The sequence below is a fragment of the Coturnix japonica genome, chromosome 1 (genome assembly GCF_054131305.1).
Source record: "Coturnix japonica strain WE chromosome 1, WE-NBRP24, whole genome shotgun sequence".
NCBI classification, from domain to species: domain Eukaryota; kingdom Metazoa; phylum Chordata; class Aves; order Galliformes; family Phasianidae; genus Coturnix; species Coturnix japonica.
Window position 1 is genome coordinate 117,812,381 of NC_140663.1, and position 23,980 is coordinate 117,836,360.

A 23,980-nucleotide genomic window follows, 5' to 3' on the forward strand; every position below is an offset into this window, starting at 1 on the left:
TCAAGAGGGTTTCATTCTCTGTTTTCTCTGGTGTGCTTTTTCTCATGAGTTGTGAGCAAGTTTTACCCCGATCAGATGTTGGAGCCATAACAAGGCGTCAAGTCAGCGTCAGGAGAGCTCATGCCAGAAACATGCAGAACAGCATCAGAAACACTCTGTTCTGAGCAAAATCTTCATTTTTTCCATGTGGTTTTCTGATAGTTGTATGCGTGAGAGAGAAAAATGAAGTGCTTGTATACACAATGCCCTATTCGGTTTGTTAGGTGCCAGTGTATTCTACTGTGAGTTTACTCGCTGGATTAACCCCAGATTTGTGTTTCTTGGGCACACAGTAGGATACGTACGGACAGAAAGAATTCAAGAATAATGAAATCTGAAAGCTCAATTGCTGCATTAATGAGAACAAGTAGGAAGTGGGTCCATCTTGCTCCTCTGTTCAGACTAAGGGAAAGAAAGGGTAGTTGGAAGAATCATGAAAATGTGACAGCAGGCTGCAATTCCTGTTTTTTTTTTATAATCTAGAGTGGCATATGTGAGGCTTTTAAGGACAAATCTGTTCTTTTGAGAAGTAAAGCAGTTCTCTTTCATTGACCTACATGTCAGACTTGTAGCATCACTCATAACTGTTGCTCTCTTGCTGTACTTTCCTATATGAAAGTGTGTAAGGAAAGTGTCCTTACTCATTTTGTGCTTCTGTTCACATAGATTCTCTGAAACCAGTGTTTAAAAACATGAAATTACTAGTCTGCTCATAGTTTGCCATTTCAGACCCATGTGAAAGAAAAGCTCTGCATGTTTCTCAGTGTTTTCATGCTGCCAGCTGTGAGCTCTGCCAGCTCCAAGCGTTGCTCTCTGCAACGCAGGGGTGTTTGGGAAGAGAATAGTGGGAAGAAGGGAAGAACTTGCAATCAATTGCTTAGCACATGGAAGCCCAGGCTGAAACGTTTGTTTCTGAGTGATACTTTGACACAGCTTCTCTGCTGAACAAAAGAGGTTCTAAGGCATCCTATCAGACTCTGCTGATGGTAAACCTGGGAGCTCTCAAGGGAACCGGCACTGTAGTCAGAATGAGGTAGTCCTGGTGTGGGTGAATGGCTTGGGCTGAGCCTGCTGTACGTCTGTTTTCTTGTCTCTCATTTTAAGTCCTGTTTAATTTCCCTTTCAGTGCTGGTGTGTGCTGTGTTATTTGCTGTGCAGCTCTTATATTCAAAGTGTAGGAAACGAAAAATATCTGCATACTCGTGTGCATACTATGGAAGTTCACATGCATTGGATGTGGTTTTCCAACTGCTTTGCATGAACAGCAGGATGAGGATGGTACTTGGCTTACCCTATAGTGCTATGTGCACAAGAATGGCATCGCTGCTGTGAGAGATTTGTGCCCCTGGTTACGTACTTCTTTTTTCCTTCTCCATCTTTTCCTCATGGTGCTATTTAATATTTCTTATCTAGAGTTAGCTGACTATCATTCCCTCTGGTTCATTCAACATTTCTAGGTTTCCTCTGTCTTCTTGCTTCTAGCTTAAGCTTTAATGCGGGCACTGCCTTCAGCTCAGCACTACGCCAAGGCACACGGTACTTCATCCCAGGCAGTTAGAAACTTCTGCTGTAACTCAGTGCCTCTGCTTTTAGGGGGCTGTTTGGGATGCGATCTGCTCATTTAGGAGACAGGAAAAGCTCTATTAGAATGCAGTTAATGCCACAGCTCCAAAAAATGAACTATGAGGCGCAGTTCTTCCACAGTACCATGGGAAGAGTTGCTATCTGGCTTCCACTTTAGTATGTTCTTGTTGGAGACTGAAGCCTGTGGAAAGGGAACGCAGGGGCTTGTTGTGAGGGGGGGGCAGTTTGGGTAAAGATCAGCAGATGTGCATTGTGAGTCTGCCCAGGTAGGAGAAGTTGCACAATCATGAGACCCCAACTGAGGATCAACCACAAGAAAGACATACAGCTGTTGGAAAAGGTGCAGAGGGGACTGTGAAGATGACCAGAGGGATGGAGCACCTCTCTTCTGAAGAAAGGCTGGGTCTGTTTGACTTGGAAGAGGCTATGAGGAGATCCCACTGTGGCCTTCCAGTACTTTAAAGGAAGCTTTTAAACAAACAGGAGGAAGACCAGCTTTTTACACTGGCAGACAGTGATCGGATAAGGGAGAATGATTTAAAACTAAAAGAGGGGAGATTTAGGTTAGACGTTAGGAAGAAATTCTTTATTTAGAGGATGGTGAGGCACTGGCACATATACCCAGAGAAGCTGAGAGTGCCCCATCCGTGGCGATGTTTAAGACCAGATTGGATGGGGCCCTGGGCAGCCTGAACTGGTAGGAGGCAGCCCTGTCCATGGCAGGGGTTGGAACTAGATTATCTTTAGTGTCCCTTCCAACCTAGCTATGAAATCTAGTTTGGCATATATGTGAGTGTTAAAGCAGTCCAGTAACGTTCTGCAAAGCTGGAAGATGGAAATGGCCACAGACTTGTGGAAATCTGTCTGCTTATTAACTATGTTCAGATACTGTCCCCTCTGTGGAAGTGAAGGGAATGGGTAAGTCTTTCACCTGGCCTCAGGCACCCAGCACTGGAGTGATGCTGAAACGTGCTGGGCACTGCTATGAAGTTCTTCATTCAAATCAGTTATAGTGCAGTTTTTAACACATTGAATAAACTGTGTTTTTAGAAATATTTTGCAGTCTATGTCACTAAGATGATGTGGCTTTGTCTTGCCTTGCAGGCAGAACAGAATTCAAGATTTGTGCACTTGCAAAGTAAAAATGTAATGATTATATATACACAAATGTGCATGCCCCTCCTGCTGTTCTTCTACACTGGAGCCTCTAAGTTTCACCTCGCCTGTGAAGAAAGGTTAAGGGAACTGGGCTTGTTTAGCTTGGAGAAAGCTCTGGGGGGATCTCACTATGACCTTCCAGTACTTGAGGGGAGAATATAAATAGGAGGGGGAGTGGCTGTCTACATGGGTTGATAGCAGTAGGACAAGGGGAATGGTTTTAAATTGAGACAGGGGAGGTTTAAGATATTAGGAGGAATTTTTTCACACAGAGGGTGGTGATGCACTGGAGCAGGTTGCCCAAGGAGGCTGTGGATGCCCCATCCCTGGAGGCATTCAAGGCCAGGCTGGATGTGGCTCTGGGCAGCCTGGTCTGCTGGTTGGTGACCCTGCACATAGCAGGGGGTTGAAACTGGATGATCTTTGAAGTCCTTTTCAACCCAGGCCATTCTGTGAGTCTATGAAGAGCTTTTTTTTAAATTTTTTTTCTTTTTTTTCTTTTTTTTTTTCCTTTCTTTTTTTTTGACACTTTGGTAATGTGGTGATATAAACGGACACTCCCAAAATATACAAGAAAATACCTCCTATGAATTCTGTATGGATTTCTCATTGGTGAGAACACTTTAAGTTTGGGGCTGTGATACAGCCCAGTCCTATGAGATTAAAACAAAGCTCAGCCACCTCCTGACCTGGGATCTCCAGCCTATGCTTCTCTCACACACCAGTCAGGGATTGAATTTAATGAGCTTTATGAGTGTTCGATGAATTCAGGATTAAGGTTTTAATCTTCTGTTGTGTTTCTAAATGGAGTGGTCTGGACAATTGTTTGATTGCCACCTACAGCTGCCCACGCATGGTATGCAAAAGGGCAGAAATGCTTCATGCTGAGGATTCATACTGAAACAAATAGAAATTAGGGCCCTTGCACCAAGTGCTTTGCAAAGCCAACACAGGTGATGCGTTCTGTCCTAAGCAGATGGTTTTCAAACTCAAACTGGATAGCACTGGATAACAGTATTTTAACAAACACCTTTACTGGCCCTGGCTAAGTAAAGTATTATTGAGATGGGGTCAAAACCTGTTTCTTTAAACAAAAAAGTTCGGTGGTACCACTGCAAATGGCTTAAAAAGGATGTAACAGTCTGCATAGTACACAGTATGGAAGTGACTTTCCAAATACAAATGCGACATTACTGGCACTACACTTTTCACAAGCCAGGACTGACACGGAGGAGAAATGAGTTTGTAACTTTTTTATTGAATATGTCACAGTGAACAGAGCAGTAAGTGTTAGATTTTTGACAACAGGGTATGACAGCAGATATACAAGCACTTCTTGGATGTATTTTTCCAAAATAACATATTATTAATGAATAAAGTAATCCAGTGTGAATACAGATGTCATCTAATCTTCTGCCTGTTAGAGTGTTTTCGTGCTAATTAATGTCAGCACCTAAGTGCCAGTCTTGTGCACTCATAGCTGAATTCCCTGCATTACATGACATGTGATTTTAACGTTAAAATTAGCAAGAAAAAAGGTCAAGAAATGCAAAATCCGTGTTAACTGGAAGATGTTTGACTTCCTAATTATATGATGTATATATTTAAAGAGAACTAATTCAACTCAGAAGTCAGTTTTAAAAGTTGAACACGATGTCATCAGTACATAAGATGAACATCTCATAAGATCTAAGAGTTCTTTGGACTTAGTTTTGGACATGTTACTTTAGTCATTATGTAATTTTTCATGCATCCATTTTGATCTTTTATTGTCGTTATATGAAATCATCCAGTACTGCAGGGAGGGAGAGAAGAAACATTTTAGGATGCAGACAAGTGAATGTAAAACAATGAAATAGGTGGGCAGTATTTGAACATGGATCTTCCTTGGGCTGAACCTTCATGGCCTTGCTCTACTTGCATGGGGACAGCCCCTGTGTGCTGCATGTCAGTGCTATGTGCATTAGCAGAACAACACTAGCAGAAGCACAGCCTGTTCAGTAAAACACCTTCCAGCTTCTCCAGGCAAAATACCGGGCCATACCTGCAGTTGCATGTTTTGTGGACACAAGCAGGGTAGCCACAGCATGCCACAGGAGGTGGGCACTTAGCCAGAGCTGTGGTAGGCCTGCCTAGGCCAGTGGCTGTGGCTGGAGCAATGGTGCGGTAACCACAGTGCTGCCCCATTTCCTGTGTGGACAGTGTCAAAGTATCCAATACTTTACTGCAGTAAAACACTCGTTTGCTGGTATAGCTTGCAATAAAAATTGCAAAGGGAGGTCTGCCTTTGCCTCCTGATAGCCTCAACCCCTTCCAAGGGGACCTGCCTGGCCAGGAAGCCCCACTGGAAAGTCGAGCAGCCTCAGACTGGCAGCTGTCATGTTGTGCTGCCTTTAGGATGTAGGGCTGGCATCTCCAGGCACTGCTGCGTCTGGGAACACAGGCACCTGGGCTCAGCAATAGGTCTGTGCTTGGAGTGCAGGCATCCTGAATTCATGGAAAAAGCCCTAGAGAGAAATACTGGAAACAGCAGAGAGCTGCCGAACAAACCAGTTCAAGCTTGTAGTCTTTTATTCCTCAAGCTCTATTTTTTTTTTTTTAATTATTATTATTATTTGATGATACGTTTAAAGTGCTAAATTGCTTTTTGCTTCTCAAAAGCAAAGCCTTAGTCAAATGATTTCAATGACTGAGCATCAGATGGAAGTTAGGTGCTGGGGTACCTTTGCTGTTTAATGTGAGGGCAATACAAGTGCTGCAGAGAGGGACTGCAGTGCTCTGACGGGTGGCTCCAGAACAGAGCAAGCAAAGTAGCTTTTCTTCAGAAACAAAAACAAAAACAGAAAAGGAAAGATCTCCTTGAAAGGCTACATCACACCTGGATTATTTCCTGCAAAGTGAATGACTGCAGGGCTGTTTGATTTGGGCTGGACCCATGGTTAAGATAGAAAAGCAGAGCAAATACAAGAAACCTGCTGGTGCTCTGGCCAGCATGTGAGAGGTGCTGGTGCTTGTGCTGGGACCATAGAAAGATGGACAGACACTGTTCTGGATGCCCTCTCTGCCAGCTGCTTCCTGGGTGACATCACAGCCTGGCCATGCAGTGCTACTGGTACCTGTGGAACTGTAGCCCTCATTTCTAGAGACAGAGTCAACAAGGTCACGTATCTCTGTAAGAAATGCACTTTTCCCTTAAAAATGTGGCCATCTATTTATAGAAGGTAATTAAGTGTACAACTGAAAATAGGACGTTGTGTCATATTCCCGGAGCATTATCAATAATGGGACTCATTTTGTGAACAGTTGCGTTTCTTTAGAGCAGCATGTGATAGTCTCTAATTGCAAAATTAATAGCAGATAATGATACTATAGAATGATGGCCTCTTAAATTGAGACATACTTCAAAAGCTTTTATTCTGTGTGGTAATTTGGCATATTAAAAATCTTTGACAATTTTGACGAAGAGCAATTACAGAGCAAGCACAGTAGCTGCTTCTCTAAGTTAAATAATTCCCTGAGTCCCGTGAATATGCATTAGATTAACGGCCTATAAAATTTCACTTGAAAATACAGATTTCACCGAGGAATAAAAATTTCCAATTTCACTGAAAATCTTTCCCAACAAATTCCACAACCTTCTCCTTCCAAGTACCAAACTGTTTTTTAAGCAATATTACATGAAGAAAACTCCTATCCAGAGGTTCAGGTGTTTCACTTAACCTCCAATCTAAAATAAGAGCTCTCTTAAAAACAGAAAGAATGACAAAAAGCATACAGAGTATCTTCCATCGCCAGTCTTTGCTTCTGGAGGCAAAGTGGTTGCCCTGAGAGGCTGCATTGCAGCACACAAAATAAATACACAAAAATATCCCAAGTTGGAAGGGACCCATTAAGATCAGTGAGTGCAACTCATGGATTCACAGAAGACCACCCGAAATACAAACCCTATGTCTGAGTGTGTTGTCTGGATGGTTCTTGAACTCTAGCAGGCTCGGTGCCAGCACAGAGTTGAGTACATGGCCATGAGACCTGCTCTCAGGTCTTTGGGACACCGTTTCAGGTGCATTCATCACAGGCCAAGAGGATATCCAATTGAGCGGTGTTCTTATCACCTGGTGCGGGGTATCTGAAAGAATGAATCTAAAGACTGCTTGGAAGGATGTGTAACCAATGGAGGATGTAGAACCAATGCTCAGGGAACTATAAAGCTGAGAGGGAGAGATGCTGAAGCTATTTTCCACCTTTTTTTTTTAACCTAGTATTACCTGAGAGTTTACTTGAGTTACTGTTGATGCTGTAGTGGTGGTCAGCAGGGATAGGGAGGTGATTGTCCCTCTCTACTCTGCTCTTGTGAGGCCCCATCTGGAGTACTGTGTCCAGGTGTGGAGCCCTCAGTACAAAAAAGACATGGAGATTTTGGAAAGGGTCCAGAGGAGGGCCACGAAGATGATCGGGGGCTGGAGCACCTCCCCTATGAGGACAGGCTGAGGGAGTTGGGTTTGTTCAGCCTGGAGAAGAGAAGGTTGCGGGGTGACCTCATTGCAGCCTTTCAATACCTTAAGGGAACTTACTCCCAGGACGGGAGTAAACTCTTCGAAAAGGCTGATAATAGCAGGACTAGGGGAAATGGTTTTAAGTTAAAAGAGGGAAGATTTAGGTTGGATGTTAGGGGGAAGTTCTTTACTAGGAGAGTGGTTAGGTCCTGGAACAGGCTGCCCAGGGAGGTTGTGGATCCCCCATCCTTGGAGGTGTTCAAGACCAGGTTGGACGGGGCCCTGGGCAACCTGATCTAGTAAAGGTGTATGTTTGGTGGCCCTGCCAGGCAGGGGGTTGGAACTACATGATCCTTGAGGTCCCTTCCAACCCGGGTCATTCTGTGATTCTGCGATTCTGTGATTCTGTAATTCTGTTGTGGGGTCTGATCGTAAGTTATTCCTGAAGATTTTAATAATATGGAAATATGCTTTTTAACATCTTGCATTTTAATTAATTGAGGGTATCTCAGGGTAACTTTAAATACCAATTAGTTCATCTGCTATGCTTCCTGTTAACTAGATTTTTTTCCCAATAATTTCTAATCACCTTGTACTTCACTTCTTGATTCTAATTACTGGAGCTTTGTGTATGATAACAAGCACTTCAGTTCAGAAGTGATTGCATGGTTTTCTTAAGTGATGTACTCAAAAAACTTTCAATTACAAACATTTCAATTTCAAAGTCCTCTATACCAATTCATGACTTCTGCTTACTTATTTGTGTTTTATGGAAATACCATGGGAAGTGAAGGGGGTGGCTCAAGTGGTATCAGAGCATTTTCCCTTTTGGAAGAGGCAGATCTGAATGTGACCTTCAGCTGTATGCTCTTAAGCCTGATTGGAATATGCAAAGAGAGAAGGTGCAGTTTAAACTACTCTTAATGATCACGCTAACCTTTTTCTTTTTTTTTTTTTTTTCACCCAGAATGTAATTTATTAAGGAAATGATTAAAAAATTGACTTTTCTCATGTATTTGTTGCTCAGCTGTGTCTTTCAGTGCTCTGAGCAAGAAGAGATGGAATAATTAATTCAGTCTTTTAATAGCATGTAGTCAGAAGAAGAGGAGTTAGAATTTACAGACAACAAAAGTAGAAGCTATAAAGAAGATATTGGTGTTTGTGATACAGTATCCTGTACTGGCAAGGAGTATAACAGTACTGTCAATACTGTTTTGAAAACTATAAATAAAATATTGTATATTTTAAATATATAATATAGTATGTATATTATATAATATATATAATAATATATAAAATATATTTATATATAATATAGCTGTATTTTGCTTTTGATATGGATTTCCATCTTGACCATAAGGAAGTAAATCACTCTTTGCTTTGGCTACTACACAAGGTGTTGATTAATATCCAAATGTTGTCATTTTCAGGCTTTTGGGTAGAAGATATTGTCCAGACATCAGTGTTTATAATAGAACCCCTGCTTCCCTGAAGGGCATGAAGGCCTGACTACCCAGGTTGATTTCTGCATTGTTTGGTATTAAATCAGAAGTTGCAGTTGGTTGGGCTTGTTTGCTTTTGTTTTGTTGTTCTTCTGAAGGACTCTTTGCTTTGAAACAAACAGTCCAGTGTTTATAGTTGACTTGCGGAATCAAACTCTATAATCCAGAGATGGGTTATAAAGCAGGTATGTTTATTCCAGCGTTGCGCAGCACCGGGTGCAAGGGGGATAGCTCCTCCAAACTTGCACACCGTAAAGAGAAAAGTGTGTTACAGATATAGGTTAAACTAATACATAATCAATAGTCTCCTCCTCAGTTTGATTACATATTCATTACATTCCCTATGGCCCCGTTCCCCACGACCCCATTCCCTCATTCCCCCTGACCCCATTCCCCGTGACCCTTGCCGATGTTTTGGGGTGAAATTCTTCTTCTGTTTTCTTCTTGGTGTTATCTGTTGTTATTGTTCTCCCATGTCGGCATCATTTTGCCCGGGGGGGGGATCTAATCCTTCTTGTCAGAGGTCTCCGGACAGTTTCTTCTTATCTTTATTGCCCTCTTCTCTGGCTTTATTTTGACTAAGTGTCTGCAATTCCCCCTTTCCCTGCACTTTTAAATGTACAGTTACCCTTTGTCTTGGTTTCTGTGAAGTTCCCCTTTCCCTTTCTATAGCAAAGTGTTACCTTACCACCATTTTGAGGCTTTGCTCACTCTTCATAGTGTTCTTAGATGTTTCTGCATTGCATCAGATTGTTACATTTACTCCGATCATAATGGAGTAACAATTTGCCCTTTGCAGATTCTTTTTATTTCTTAATCATTTCAAAGTCACTGTTGTCAGCCTGGGTTTTAGGTCAACACTATAAACTAAATGCTATTTTTCCACAGGTGGTCATGGAATTTTAGTACTTTAGGAATCTGTGGCACTTTTTATGCAGGTAACAACAGTACTGTCAGTGGAATTAGCTGGGATGTGATCTTTCTTAGAGAAGACATTTTCTGATGCTGTTACACTTTCTCTTCTGTTTATCGATCCTTAGAAACTGACCACCAGCTTTCTGAGCATGGCAAGGAAAAATATTACGTTTATTGTGAACTTTTGAGGATTGAGGAAGGGGACAAAAAGGTCTTTAAATGTCAAGTATTTGGTGACGCTGGAAATAAGGAACGCTTCTTTATGCTAAGGGTATAGCAGCAAGGCAGCCAAGCCTGACTGAGAGCAAGGACTTGAAGCTGTTTCTTACATCCTAAGGGATGCAAACAATTCAAACAGCTGTGCATCTATGTAGTGGTTCGTAACAGCTTGAAGCATGGAGGATTTTTGGTTCTTGATACAGAATGAAAAACATTTCTAGTGCTTATTACTTTTGCAGGATGGGAAAAATTGTTCCACAGACTATGCAGAGCTATTTCCATTATCCCTATTTAAATCTTCTGGGATGAGCTCTTCTTTTTCATCTCTTATTTCACAACAGGAAAAAAAATATAAGATGACATAACTTAAAGAGCATTGGCAAGTCTTACATAAAATGGCATTGCCTAAGGTATTGCACAGTTGCATTTGCCTAGAGGGAGGGAGTATGGAAGAAAGGATCAGTAAATCTATTCAAGAGATAACCAGATGCTTTTTGTTAAATTAAAGATATACCCGTATATAACTTCTCTATGTTTAGTGTGATTGGAGTGAAAGAGAAGAAAGCCAAAGAGTAAGATTTAATAGGTAAATATGTAAAAGAAATGAAAGATAAGCAGGGCAGAGAACACATGGCAAATGGAAATATGACTTATTCTATCCTTGTGATAGTATTTTCCCATGTAAGAAATGATTTGGGCAAGCAGATTCTTTAAATACATGAACATGCAGGGAACAGTTACTTTTAGTTGGGAGCCAGATTTCTTTCCTTGATATTTTTAATAAATCCATTGATCTTAACATGCAGGGTGTGGCTGTTCAGTGTCTCTATTTATCAGTATTTCTTCACATCATTGCAATGACCTTGTATTTAATGCCCTCCATCCTATTCCAAGAGAAGGAGTTTCATGGCCTCATCCTAGTCCCCACTTGGCCTCTGTCCTCAAGACAAACTGATTGCACAGTTCCAGAAAATATGCCATGTGCAGTCTATTGCAAGTGAGTGCTTCTGTGCCAAATATTCTTGCACAAGTTTGTCAACACATATCAGCCTTTATGTGAAATATCCTTGCTACATGAGACTAGTGTTTCTCTAGCAAAAACTGGTTCAAGCTTGAAACAGCAAATATGTTTAAGGTAAGGACTAGCATGTAATGACCGATGTTGCTTGATGTATACAAAAAACTTGAAGAGCTGTAACTTTGCTGATGTACCTGTAGGTATAATGTGATATTTCTGTCTGGTATGTGTGACTCTCTCTCACACCTTTCTTCCTTTTTCCCTTCCCAGTATTCTGGGGCTCCCCTCTTCCTACAAATGCACTCGTGCAGCTGGAAATCTTTCTCCTATAGCACTTTGTGGGCAAACCTGAATTCCTGATAAATTTTTAGCAGCTTTAGTAGTGTGCTGAATTATTTTCTCACTGTTTGATTTGTGTGATGGCGTGTTTAATCAATTTGGCACTTGTAAGAAATAATTTCAGTTCTGTTATCTTTAGATGAGTTTTGGCTAAAGGAACAAAGTACCCTAGAATGGCAAACATATCCAGAAGTGAGATCTAGGACTCAAAACGTACACCCTCCCTTCTCCTTTTCTTTCTCCTTCCTTAGGGCAGCTCCATACTGGTTGGGATCCAGCTTCCTATTAACTCTGTCAAAATCAGCCTGAACTTGTACTGTGAAAAGATCAGATGTATTCTTCATCAGACCATTCTTCAATGCAGCCTTATGGCCATTTGCCTTAGAGAAATCCAATTCAGAACTGATAAGAAAATATCCCAGATTAACCATTCTCTTCACTTTTCTCCACTCTCAGCCTCTCACTTCTTAAGGAAGGGAGCAACATTCAGAATTTTCTGGAATGATAAATGATACTGACTGCAGAAGATCTGCACTGGGTTTATTGGAGGAAAATGTTCTTCACAGTCAGAGTGAAAACAGTCAGCTTAAATTAGTTTGGAGAATTACCATATATATTGTTTTTGAAAACTGCAATTATCTGTATCTCTGTGCAGCCCTTCTGGCAAGTCTAGCGGTTGCCAAAAGTCCTGGATCAATACTGTTACTTGACAAGTAAACCAGAAACACTTGGGCTCCACCTGAGAAACATGTGGAAGTGCAGCTTCCCTTGGCTCTTCTTACCAGGTAGAACCCTTCCACTGGCCAACACTCCAGGCATAAGCCCCAGAAAACAAGGCACTGAAAACACATCTGCAAGTGCAGAGGAAATATTTTTTCTCTTGACTTTGGCAATAGTGGTTCAGTAACTGGTTACAATTCCTTGACTTACACCACCATTCCAACACCAAATTTCAGGGAATTTGGATCCATACTGTTGGCCAAGATGTGACCAAAGCAGGTCTCTTTTTGTGGGCTTGTTGTGTTCTATGTTTGTTTTTTTCTGCCAAAACTGCAATACCACCATACAGAGATCTACAATTCAGGTGTATTAAATTGCTTAGAGATGTATTTCTTGGAGCTAAATACTTGAAAGCAAGGGGGAAAGTGAAGAGAGAGTGTTGAAGTACTTGAAAACAACCTCCTCTCCACAAAAGAAGTATCCTTGAGAGGCAGATACTCCCTTCTCCTTCCCCCACTCTGCCTTCTGCACACACTGTACCTGCTTTAATCCTGACTTTCCAGGAATCGGTGGTAGAAATGCAGATAGGTGTGTCATGCAAATGAATTGTTTAGTGCTGCATTCCACCTCCCCATTGTTGCTGGAGAGATCTCTTATCTTGGGTTTTGGGCTATAGAATGCTGAGCTGTTGCTCTGAAAAGCTGCCTTATTTTGGGTAGCATTATTTTTGTTATTTTTTTAGGAAAATGTGTGTTTTGTGGTCCTGTAGTGCTTGTGCCATAACTCTCTTCTTTCTACTGCTTCAGTTTATCTTGCATCTTTCTTAACATGGGGATTTTTTAGTTTTATTCTTGCTGTGGATAGCTTTGGTATGATGGTATGACAGTGAGCTGTAATAGTACCTGTTGTCTATGTAATACCTCACAAAGCTCCCCAGTGTGTTCATGAAAGGTAGAATGCCAAATGCCTAGGCAGCCCAGGCAAACTGCTGCTGCAGTCTCTTACAACTCATGTGCACCATGTGCAATGGTTGAACAAGAAACCTGGTCATACGAATCCAGGGTTTTTGCTGTGGTTTTGTGAGCGCTTATTCACAATCTGCCTTCCCTATCTGTTGCTGTGTGGGAGGCTTCTTAAATTAGGTCTTCCCCTGGCTGCTGAAGCTCTTAGAGCCACCTGGCTCCTGTTCTTCCATGAATAGTGCTCTGAGATACTCTGCCTCTGTGGGGCAAGGGACGTATTTCCATGATTTGGTTTCCCCGGCTATTCTGGTTCTTCAACACCTTTCGCTTCCCATCCATACAGTTAGTACCAGCCTCTCTCTGTTGCCTCCATTTCCTAATTATTCCCAATTACATTTCTCTGAAAACTAAGCAAGACAAAAGCTTGGAAGCTTGTCCCATAGCCGGTGTGAATTTTCAGTTGTGCATGGAAACAGGTGCTCTTTCTGGGCAAACCAGTCACCTTTATACAAATAAGCCCAATGATTTCAGGTATGTCGGATCCATCGGTCATGTGCCTGTGGATCTGCATGTGCACATGGCAGTTGAGAACGAAAAGTCTGATGGCATGGAGCTGCTGAAACCAGCAGAATGCCACTGCACACAAGGACTAGTCAGGCTGGTTGCCACCTACCTGGTTTCCTATCTTAAAAGGCTACAATCTTGATTGCATACTGATGTTCCATAGAAAAGCGATAGGAAGCGGCAGAGGCAGAAAAGATTTTGGTGTGCAAATTCAGGAGAGCCATTTGCATTTGAAAGATGATCTGCACAGGCTCAGGCTCACAGCTTTCCTGCTGGTGAGAGCTCATGTCATGCAAAAAATATCGGCCAGTTTATTCCTCAGAATCATAGAATGGCTTAGGTTGGAAGGGACACTAAAGATCACCCAGTTCCAACCCCCTACTGTGGACTGAGCTGCCCCCGACCAGCTCAGCTGCCCAGGGCCCCATCCAGCCTGGCCTTGAGCACCTCCAGGGGCACAACAGCTTCTCTGGGCAGTGGTGCCAGTGCCTCACCACCCTTTGTGTGAAAAATTTCTTCCTGACATCTAACCTAAATATTCCCTCTTTCAATTTAAAGCCATTGCCTTCTGTTCTATCACTGTTAGACTCTGTAAGAGTTGGTCTTCCTCCCATTTATAAGGTTACAGTACTGGAGGGCCACAACAAGGCCTCTCCAGAGTCTTTTCCAGGCTGAACAAGCACTGCTGTCTCATGTCCAGCTTTTTGTCCACCAAATTGCCTGGCCCTTTTATAAGTCCAAGGATGAATATTTGACCCTGAGCACTTGGTTTCTACTAAGACAGAAGCTTATGGCAATGTTTCTGTAAGGCCTACTGCTGGAAGCTGTGTGGGTTCTCCAGCGCTCTACTGATTGCCTCTCGGAGTAGCAAATGAACTACTTTCTGTTCCATCTGCTCTGAAACAGCTGGTGACTGTAATCTCAGCACCACCATGGTTTAAATGGTGGAGGAAGACTTGGAATATTTTGGAACAGGAAAACCTGCTCAGTAATTCATTTGCAGATTGAACTATGTGAATTCTGAAGCCAACAAGAAAAACTTGACTGTTAGATGAGGACTGACAATTGCAGTTCACCCTTTTTCTTACCCAGGATTGTTCTAGAGGAACAGCTCCAAACCTGGTTCTTGTTACTCTGTCATCAAACTGAATATTCATGGTGGCTTCTTTCTTTTTCCTTTTTCTCTTTCAGTTTTGTTTTTTTTTTTTTCCATCTGTGGTTCTGCCAGTTACCTTCAGGGATAAGATTTGCATGGAAGTTATTCAGTTATAGGAGGAAGGAGAAAAAATAACTGTTAGGATTTGTCTGTAGGGTCTTCTCAGCATAAATGCCCTTGAGGTCCCTGTGCCCGGCTGGGAGGTGCAGGCCCTCAGGTAGTTCCTCTGACCATCCTTCTGCAGTGCTCGTCTTTCTGGCCTGATAAGGGCTGGAGACTCATTCAGACAATCTGAATTCTGCCTTTGGCCATCATTGTCTTAAGGAGAGGTTTTGATGAAGAGGCTAATCTTAAAGATATTGTATTTTAATGTCCACATGACTCATCATATTCCACAAAAGCAGGTGCTGGATTAATAGGTTAGAAGACAGGACTTGATGCAATTTGCTTTGTGCTTCACAGTAAAGTTTAGATATATACGTATCTGTTGCCTCACAGACAAAGCACTTATAAGAAGTGCTCTTTTTTTCTGTGATTTGTCTATGTTTACATAGCACTTTTCTGCTAAGAAGACAGTTGCTTCTGTTTTGATTTGTCTGCATCATTACTTCCACCTCTACCTCAGCTGAATTTTGTTGGTAATGAAGGTCTGCATTCTAATTTTTCCTCCTTGGTCTTAGCACTTGCACAGACCACCCTCTTTAGGAGCCTCTCAAAAGTCAGTATTTTGTAAAATTACAGAATTGCCTTAAATTCATCATGTCATCAACTGTGTGTGATGATTTGTCTGTGCGAGGAAGTTATTTCAGATTAGGGAAAAGAATGTTTTAAAACGGCAATGGTTATTTTAAGGTAGCTTCATATTGGGACATATTTATTACAGAATAACTCTGCCTTTTTTTCTGCTTCAGCTTAATCCACTTGCAAAGTAGACAAGCTTATTTCTTCTGAATACTTTGAGATGTAGACAGAACCATCAGCCTGGGAGAAGACTGTCAGAATTTGGCTTGATAAATAAGAGCTTTAAGACCGCAGGCTGGTTTCTTCGAAAACAAAGGGAAATGAGCAGCAAGTGCTTGGTCAGGGATTCCCATTAGCACCAGGGCTGTGCAGTTCTCATGTCCCATGGTGAAACTGCTGGAGATACAGGCCTGTAATTGAGATCGGTATCTACCTGCTTACCAGGAACAGAAGCAGAGGGAGAGAAGAGCTGGGATGTTTTGATTCCATGTTTTAAATGAGGTGAAGAAACTGCCAAAGAATGTTTAGGCAGTGGGGACCGTTCCCTTAGGGTTTCACCTGCCTCTGGCCAAACTCAGCTCTAGCTGGCACACAACATAAAACAGCATCTGCTGGGAAACCAGCAGTGCCTTAGGCAGTTTTGGAAGTTTTATATTGTGATTCACTATGGAAAATGTGTTTTCACAATGAAAAAATGTTTCTCAGATTCTATGTGATGGTTGTGTTCAAGTGGAAAGCACAAACTGATGCAGACTGGTTTGTACTGGGGCTGTGTACTGGGCTTGCACATTCAGCCTGAGTCTGACCTTGGCTGTTGATGTTGTAACATGAGCAGCGTTTTGTCCTCATGTTGATTCTTTGTGCATTAAGGTATCTGTATTGGTTGGAAATAGCGCACCTTTTTCGCAAATAAAAATGAACTTAAGATCAATCTGAAAAATTAAACCTAAGAAATGGGGAGAGTTTATTTTTTTTTCCACCGGGCTTTGTGTTTCAGATTCAATGGACTCTTTGTGTTTCCCACTTGGAATTAAATGAACTGAGATGCACTGTTCTGTCTATTCAAAACCAAGTTCTCTGGAAGTTGTATATCATACTTGTAAATAAAATGGATACTGGCCATTTACATACATGTCTGCAGCTCTCATTTTTCCTTCCCTGGGTGCTTCCTAGGTCTTCGAATCTGTATGGTACAAACATCCTTGTTATAAAATGCTCTGTAATGTAGGATCTCCATCGTTTTTTTTTCGGGAAAGGCTGTCTGCCTGTTGTAATCTTCCTCACAAGCTGCTAACGCACGTGGTTTGAGTGGCTGTTGGGAACAAACATTGTCATTTTATTTGCAGCCCTCGTGAACAGGATTTGACCAAGCATTTTCTTTCCCTGTCCTCTGCTAAGTGCTACTTTGTCATAGCAATACCTTCTGTCACATTGCTTTTCTGGCTTCCCCCTTTCCTTCATCTTACCAGCTCTTCCCCATTCCTAACTGCTTTTTCTCCTTCTCTTTCTCCCATTCTGTACTAAAAGGATTAATTTTGCAGTGAAATGAAATATTGCTTTTATTCAATAGATAGACATAGTGGAGCAGTAGTTGAAAAAGAGCAATAGCAGGTACATGAAACATATGAAATCCAGATCTCATGGTGACAAGGTGGTTAGAGGGGAAAGGCAGGAGGAAAAGCAAGAGGAAGTACAGGGAGTTGGGAGAGAAGATACTCAGACCTACATGAAAGTAATTTATTTTCTTGTTTTCTTTTTTTGTTGTTGGTTTTTGGTTTCTTTGTTTTTTTTCTTCATCTATAGTGAAAGAAACAGAAATGGGAATGATTTCATTGTCCTTTTTGCTCCAGGTTCACTCACGTGAAACAGGAATAAATAATAATCAGGAAGGACAAGTTATGGGGAAGGAAGCAAACCTTCTGTTTATGCAGCTTGCTTTGCCAGCTGTCACGGCTCAGTTTTCAATACAGTTTATGATTGGATTAATAATAATCAAAAGATAACTACATGGTGGATTATTAAGCTTACATTTTTGTTTTCTAGTGGTCATTTTCTCTAGGAGTACATACAATCTTGCCACATGGAAGACTTGTACATGTTACTGTCTTGACCACCAATGACCTTTCCTGCTTTAGCAAGAAAGCAATGCTAATACTCCTTGTCTGTGCTTAAACCTCTTCACCCCTTTAGGAAGCACCTTAGAATGGGTCTTCTGGTGTGAACTAAGGTGGATTAAGGAGTGTTTGCTTTGTAAGAGTTGCTTTTTAAGTGCCTTGAACTTTCTGAGCTAACAAACCTGAACTGCGTTATAAGAAATGCAGGAAGGTTGTATTTCTCTTTTTTTTTCACAGTGAAATGATAGACTTCCTTCTTGGAGAAGCTGAAGAAACATCACGGAGAACCCAGACATTTGAGCATCTGCAATACTGCTTAGGGAAAAGTCTTTTTGCTGTTTTCCTCCTCAAAATCCCATTAGTTCTTGGGCCATCTTTGCTCTTTTCCATATCGTTTCTGTCCTTTTCATTGGTTTTTGAGTCGCCTGCTGCCTTGTGAGGACTATGGCCTCTTGCTGTGTAGGAGACTCATCCCTATCACCACTGGTGCAAGAGATTGTGGTTGCATTTTTCTGTAGTCTAAAATGCCACCCAAGCTGAACAATGCACGCACATTCTCCTCCCTTTTTCAGGACTTGGATCATTCGGGCATTGCAGAAGGGACTGAAGGTTATGTCCTTGCCAGATTTAAAACATATCCAGCCACATACAAGGACTAGTCACATAGAGGTGATGACAGCTTAGATCACACTACAAACATCTTATTTTTCTTCCTCTTTAAAAGAATTTGTTTTCTGTTGCAAAAGCATTTGTTGTTTTGTTTTGTATGTGTTGCTGACAGAAGACAGACCAGAAAAAATGTTGTCTAAAAAAAGCTATGATTGGTAAAGTAGTAAACAGTTGGGAAAGACTTCACAGAATGGGAAATCTAGCCAAGTACTTAATAGCAGGCGTAGCTTTGCTGTCTAAACCTAACTATTGGAAAGATGGAGGCATTTCATGTAGAGTTCATTATGACAAATGTTTTTGGTAGAAACTGCAGGGCTGCTGATGTATCTAATTGAAAACATTTAGGAAAACTCTTGACCAAGGTTTGTTTAGCTCAGGCTGTATTTGTTAGGACACAAGCATGCATGGATGTCATTGCAATAGGAGTTAACGCTCAAATAATTGCAAATAACTGGCAGTCTACGTGGATGGAAAGAGTCAAGCGGTTACCTGAAGAGAATAGGCATTCCTGCTGAATTACACTTAAAATAACTGTGTGTTTAAGAAAAGATGAAATTTGGGAGTTGCTGTGAAGAAAGCAGCTTCTGTCTGCACTAGTTCTATTTTTCATAACTGTGTGAAATACGGGTTTGTGTTGTACAACAAAGAAACCCCCTAAAAACCTAGAAATCAAAACAGAAAATCCTTTGATAGATGAAAGTCGGCATCTATTTAACATTTGTTATCTATAATATTGCCTGCAGCCACTATAGTGTGGCAAAAGGAAATATTCAGCACCGTTTTCCCTGTACAAGTACCTAGCAGCTTGTTCTAAAAACCAAACAGCAACTCACCTCAGTAGCACAAAGACCACAGGGGATTCACATGAAAGATCTGCCACCTCCTCAAAAACCTTATTTGATATTTGACCTGATTTATGCCTACCCAAACAGTTAAATTAAACCTCTCATCTGTAAGCCTCTGCTCCTACTTGGCTGGTGTGCTCCTGCTTTCCTGTACAGCAGGAAGGCTTCCTGCCACGCTGCTCAGTGCAGCCTGCATTTGCGCACCTGCTCACCTTTGTGGCAGTGAGGAATGGAATGCAACCTGGTAAACTGAAGGCAGGGTGGACTTGGTGATCCTGAAGGTCTTTCCCAACCTGCATGACTCTGGGATTTTGCTTTCCTGAGCTCCTCACAGGGACCCGTATGAGCAAGGCTGTTGCACTCCTGCCCATCATTAGCACTGTGACAAGGGCAAAAGCACCTCGCTCCCAGCGTTAGTATGGGACATTGGCATTTCGCCACCTTTTGGTTCCTTTGGAGGCAGAGGGGTTAATCTTGACGTCATGGGTTTAGGGCCTGTGCCCCATTGACCATCCTTGTGCTCAAAGGCATGTGCAGAGGGGCATCCTGTGTGGGTTTCAGAAATGGCTTCTGCAGTGGGGGATGTGGTTGATGGAAAAAGCAGATCTGTTGTATAACACAAAAATTATGTTCTCATTTCTTCGGGGACCAGAAGTCTGTGATTTTCCACAAGCAGAGTACTCAGTTATGCAATTAAATTAGGTGGACTGGTTTCTGCCCTTTGCGTGGACGTGTCTGCTTTGGCTGAGCTCTTCTCTGTGTCCCGTGCTCCCGGCGGAGCGCATGTTGGGCTCTGCTGTTTGTCATGCAAGAACTTTGCAGGATTTCAATGCTGCCAATTGAATTTTTTCCCTGTGTGCATGAAGTAAACAGTCCCCAAGCTGACTTCTAGCAGCTGTCGGGCTTCTCTGTAACAAAGTTAAGGCGGTATTTTTGAAGGACAGGTTGTTAAGTGTGTGTCTCTTTCAGATGCATCTTAAGTTCTTAATCATGTTACTACTATGACCTAACGTTGCATTATTTCTTTTTCTTCCTCTAGTTTTCCCTACACAAAATGGAAAGGTTGCTATAGTGACTGGAGGTTCTAGAGGAATTGGTTACCATACTGTGAAGCATTTGGCAAGACTTGGCATGCACGTTATAATAGGTACAGTCATTATTTCTCAAATACTAATGTATATTTTTTGTTTGTTTAAGAAAGTATTTTAGTGTCTTTAATGGAGTGTTTTCTTCCCAGTATAAGCATAAGCATGGAAGATGAAGGATGGCAAGTAGAGGAGCCAACTTTTAGCACAAATGAAAGTTTGATTTATATTTTGCTTTGCAAGACTTTAAAGAAAAGTGATATATATATTTTTTCAAATACAAAACTTGGAGGACTTGAAGTACTTTATGTGGAAAGTCAACAAGGAGGCCATGGAAAAGACTTTAAAATATGGGCAGTATGTAAATATTTTAATAACTCATTTCCGATTTCCTTAATTGAGAATGAACTTGAACTTTGTGGAGCACATTTTCAGTAAGAGGAAAACTAATGAAAAACCTGAAGGAATATTCCAGGGTTTCTTGGGGGATGATTTGTGTTCTTTTGTCTGGAGCAGCAGAAACCATTGTAACTTCAAGCACGTGAAAATCTCACATTTACTTCTTGGAGGTTCATTCATGTCAGTCTGAGATGGGATGGATAGGTCATCCTTTGCATTTGCTTGTTTCTCTCCATTAATTTTAAAGTGTTCATACACTTTAAATTGTGTATAAATTGTGTATAAATTAAACTGAGAAGTCATTTAGCTATTTGAACTGAAGGTGAATTCCTCTAGGAACTCCAAAAATGGCCCAGAATTCAGAATTTCTTCTCTATGCTACAGGCAATATTAGTGAGATATTTTCCTGTTTTCTGAAGCTTTCACTGCTTCTTTTAAATATGTTTGCTAAATATGCGTATAGTATCTATATTAGTATAATAAATATGATAAATAAATGTCTGCTACAACGTTATGTAACATCAGTAATAGTCACATGCTTAAAACACTGCCTTTTTCTCCTTTATTCTTTCTTAAACTGAAAGTTAGAAAACACTGCAACTTCTATGCTTTAAGCTTTCTGCAGTGTTGTGTTTTATCACACCTGCAAGCTGGTGATGACATTTTATTTACATTTTAGTCAGTACATGCTCTCTTTCTCTAAGGCTTCGTTCGCATCTATTTTGAAAGAAAAATAAGAGTAAAAACAAAAGCAAAACAAACACAAGCACATAACAGCCTTGTATTTTCAATGTTCTGTAGTAAGTAACACTAATGGACTTGCCCTGGAAGTGTACAGGTGTAATGCAGAATACCACTTACTCATACAAGTTTTAATAGATGTGTCAGAACTAAGCATCTGTAAAAGGCAAACAGATGCTGCTCTACGTAGCTAGATGGTAGACATAGCTAATGTGGTGAGATGTAGCTAATGGTGGCATGAATATTTCAGTAAAGAAGTCACTTTTCGTCATGAAGGTGAACTGCAGAATGGACTCAGTGAGGAAACAAAAAAGCCAATTTTCCTCTCTTTGCATGGAGTTGGGGAAGTGTAGAATATTGCTACTTCTTTGAAGACTTACTTTATATCATGTCATGTTTAATATTTAGATTCTGTGTAACGAATCTAAATGAATGCTTAGGAAAGGGAAGTGAATATTTACATCATATTTACAGAATCTACAAGCAAATGGATCTTACCTACTTACCATCACCCTCCTATGGATTTCATTTAGTCACACTCACAGCAACCCTCAGAAGCACAAAAGTGTGTGGTCTGATAAGCCTCACTCATGTGCAGCCTGGGACAAAGTATGTCAGCTGCCGAGCCCTTCTCTTTAATCTGTGGTTCTTCCTGATCGGAAATGACAAGCTCGTTTATGGGCAGATCTTTTATGCCCTTTGGTGTCATCATCTCATAGTCTGCTTACTGGCCTGTACTAGCAGGAAAACTAATGAAATAGGTGATATACTACAACCTGGCTGCTGTCCTCCCAGTGTCAGAGAGCATGGTCATCTGCTGGCCAGTTCACTGTATGATGATATTGACATTAACAACCTCATTGAAATGAGCCCTTTATTATGAATAAAGGGCATTCTTTTAACCCTTTGCTCTGCTGTTTCTTCCAGTGCTGACAGATGTACGCATTTCCATTGCCTCTTAATTTGTACCAGCCTTAATAGTTGCATTATGAATCTCCAGAGGTGTAAATTAATGAAATTAATTATAGGAAGCAGTTGATGAGTAAGATTTTCAACTGATTTAATTATTTCAGCCAAACTCTGACCTCAACACTGAGTCTCATGAGTCAGAGCCATCTTCTTTGTGAAATTCTTCAGAGCAAGCAAGCCCTCTCAGTAGGATGAGTAGTCTCAACAACGTATTAAATGCAATGACCTTCCATCCCATTTTCTAATGGTAAGCCAAAAGTGTCCAGGGTATGCCTGCTGGTACGTGAGCACTTTCAGCTCCAGGCTGTAGGGAACCTGATTTATCAGGGGGTTGGATTTTATGTTCTGTAGAAGTCCCTTCCAACACCTAAGATTTCACGTGATTCTGTGGTGTCCTTGAACTTTCTAGTGTAGGAATGTTTTCCCCATGCATTTGTATGTAAATATGAGCCGATGTGAAAAAAAAAGTATGGATGCTAGGCAAATTTGGGGTCAGGAAGGGGATCAGACTCATGTTTTGCTCATGTTTAACGTTACTCATTCACTGAAGGCTATCCTCCAATTGTAGGGACTAAAGAATGGGAAAGCTTAGCAGTAAAGGATGATATCCCTGCAGCGGGCAAGTGAGTTAAATGTGACTGTCTAATGCAAAGATGGTTCACCACTTGTGATGGATGTGATTTTGACTTCGTTTCACATTTTAGTGGAGTCAGTGTTTGAGTAACTTACATTTAAATCCAATCTACCAGTGAAATGTTCAAGACAAATAAGTGGAAAGTATTCTACCTGATGGAATATGCATAGTCACAATACAAAACGGCAGTGTTCTCCCTCAGAGCATTTACAGCCTCTTACTTCCCAGTCCCAGCACTGCTGCACAGGGCTGCTCTGCAAGGTGCTGCAAGCCCTGTCCTCATCCTCTCACTGGGAAAAAGTTCAGCACAAATGCTGAAATGGTGAAAGTAATTTTCTATGAGATATTCTGATAGATTTCATGGCGGCTTTTTGGCAGACAGAAGTATCATTGCTCACAGTGAGCAAGAGTTTTACTTCAGGAAAGCCGGAACTCCTGGCAAGGAAAGCTGCTACCATTGGTGAGCTTTCAGAGTCGGCTGTGCTGAGAGTTCCTGCTCCATTACACAACTTGCTACTTGATAAATAAACTTGCATTTTCTTCTTCAGAGAAGGAAAATGAAACACCATTTTTGGTACCTATTGATCAGGAGCTGGTACTGAAGATGGTGTTTTGTGTGGATTGCAAATACATATTCTTCCAACAATAAGAACACTGAAAATCAAATTGTTGTAGCTATTTTAATAACCACAAACCTAGTCCGGTTCTGGTTCACAGTATGTGCTATAGTTCTGTGAATCTGAATTTAGACTGATCAGAAGCATGAATTCTTTCTATCCCTTCCATCCTTCATCACCGAAGTGTGTGCATCTTAAAAGTTCTGACTTAAAGAAGAGCTTCAGTTTGATTTTTCCTTTTATGTTTATATATATATATATGTATATATATATATATTCTCTCTGTAAATTAATGAGAGAAAACTTGGGAAAAAAAAGAGTGGCAGCATCTCATATAGAAGCTTTGATGTTTCTGTTTGCAAATGGTGAATGTAAATCAAAAGATTTCGTACTTGACAGTGTTGTACATATGCTGCTTGGTATAAGTCACCAGTTTTGTGTCAGAACAACCAGTCTTTGGTGTTAGAGTATATCAATGTCTCACAGTCTGAATGAAA

General features: G+C 41.1%; 1 protein-coding gene across 5 annotated transcripts in view; it reads left to right on the top strand.

Moving 5' to 3' along the window:
• DHRSX (dehydrogenase/reductase X-linked) overlaps window positions 1-23,980 on the top strand; it is a 189,269-nt gene that overhangs the window by 49,883 nt on the left and 115,406 nt on the right. For all 5 annotated transcript variants that reach the window (XM_085551156.1, XM_085551161.1, XM_085551176.1 and 2 more), the window contains exon 2: window positions 20,078-20,185. In XM_085551156.1, the coding sequence (XP_085407282.1) occupies window positions 20,170-20,185 (16 nt within the window). In that variant the 5' untranslated portion in view covers window positions 20,078-20,169. The remainder of the gene's footprint in view (window positions 1-20,077; window positions 20,186-23,980) is intronic.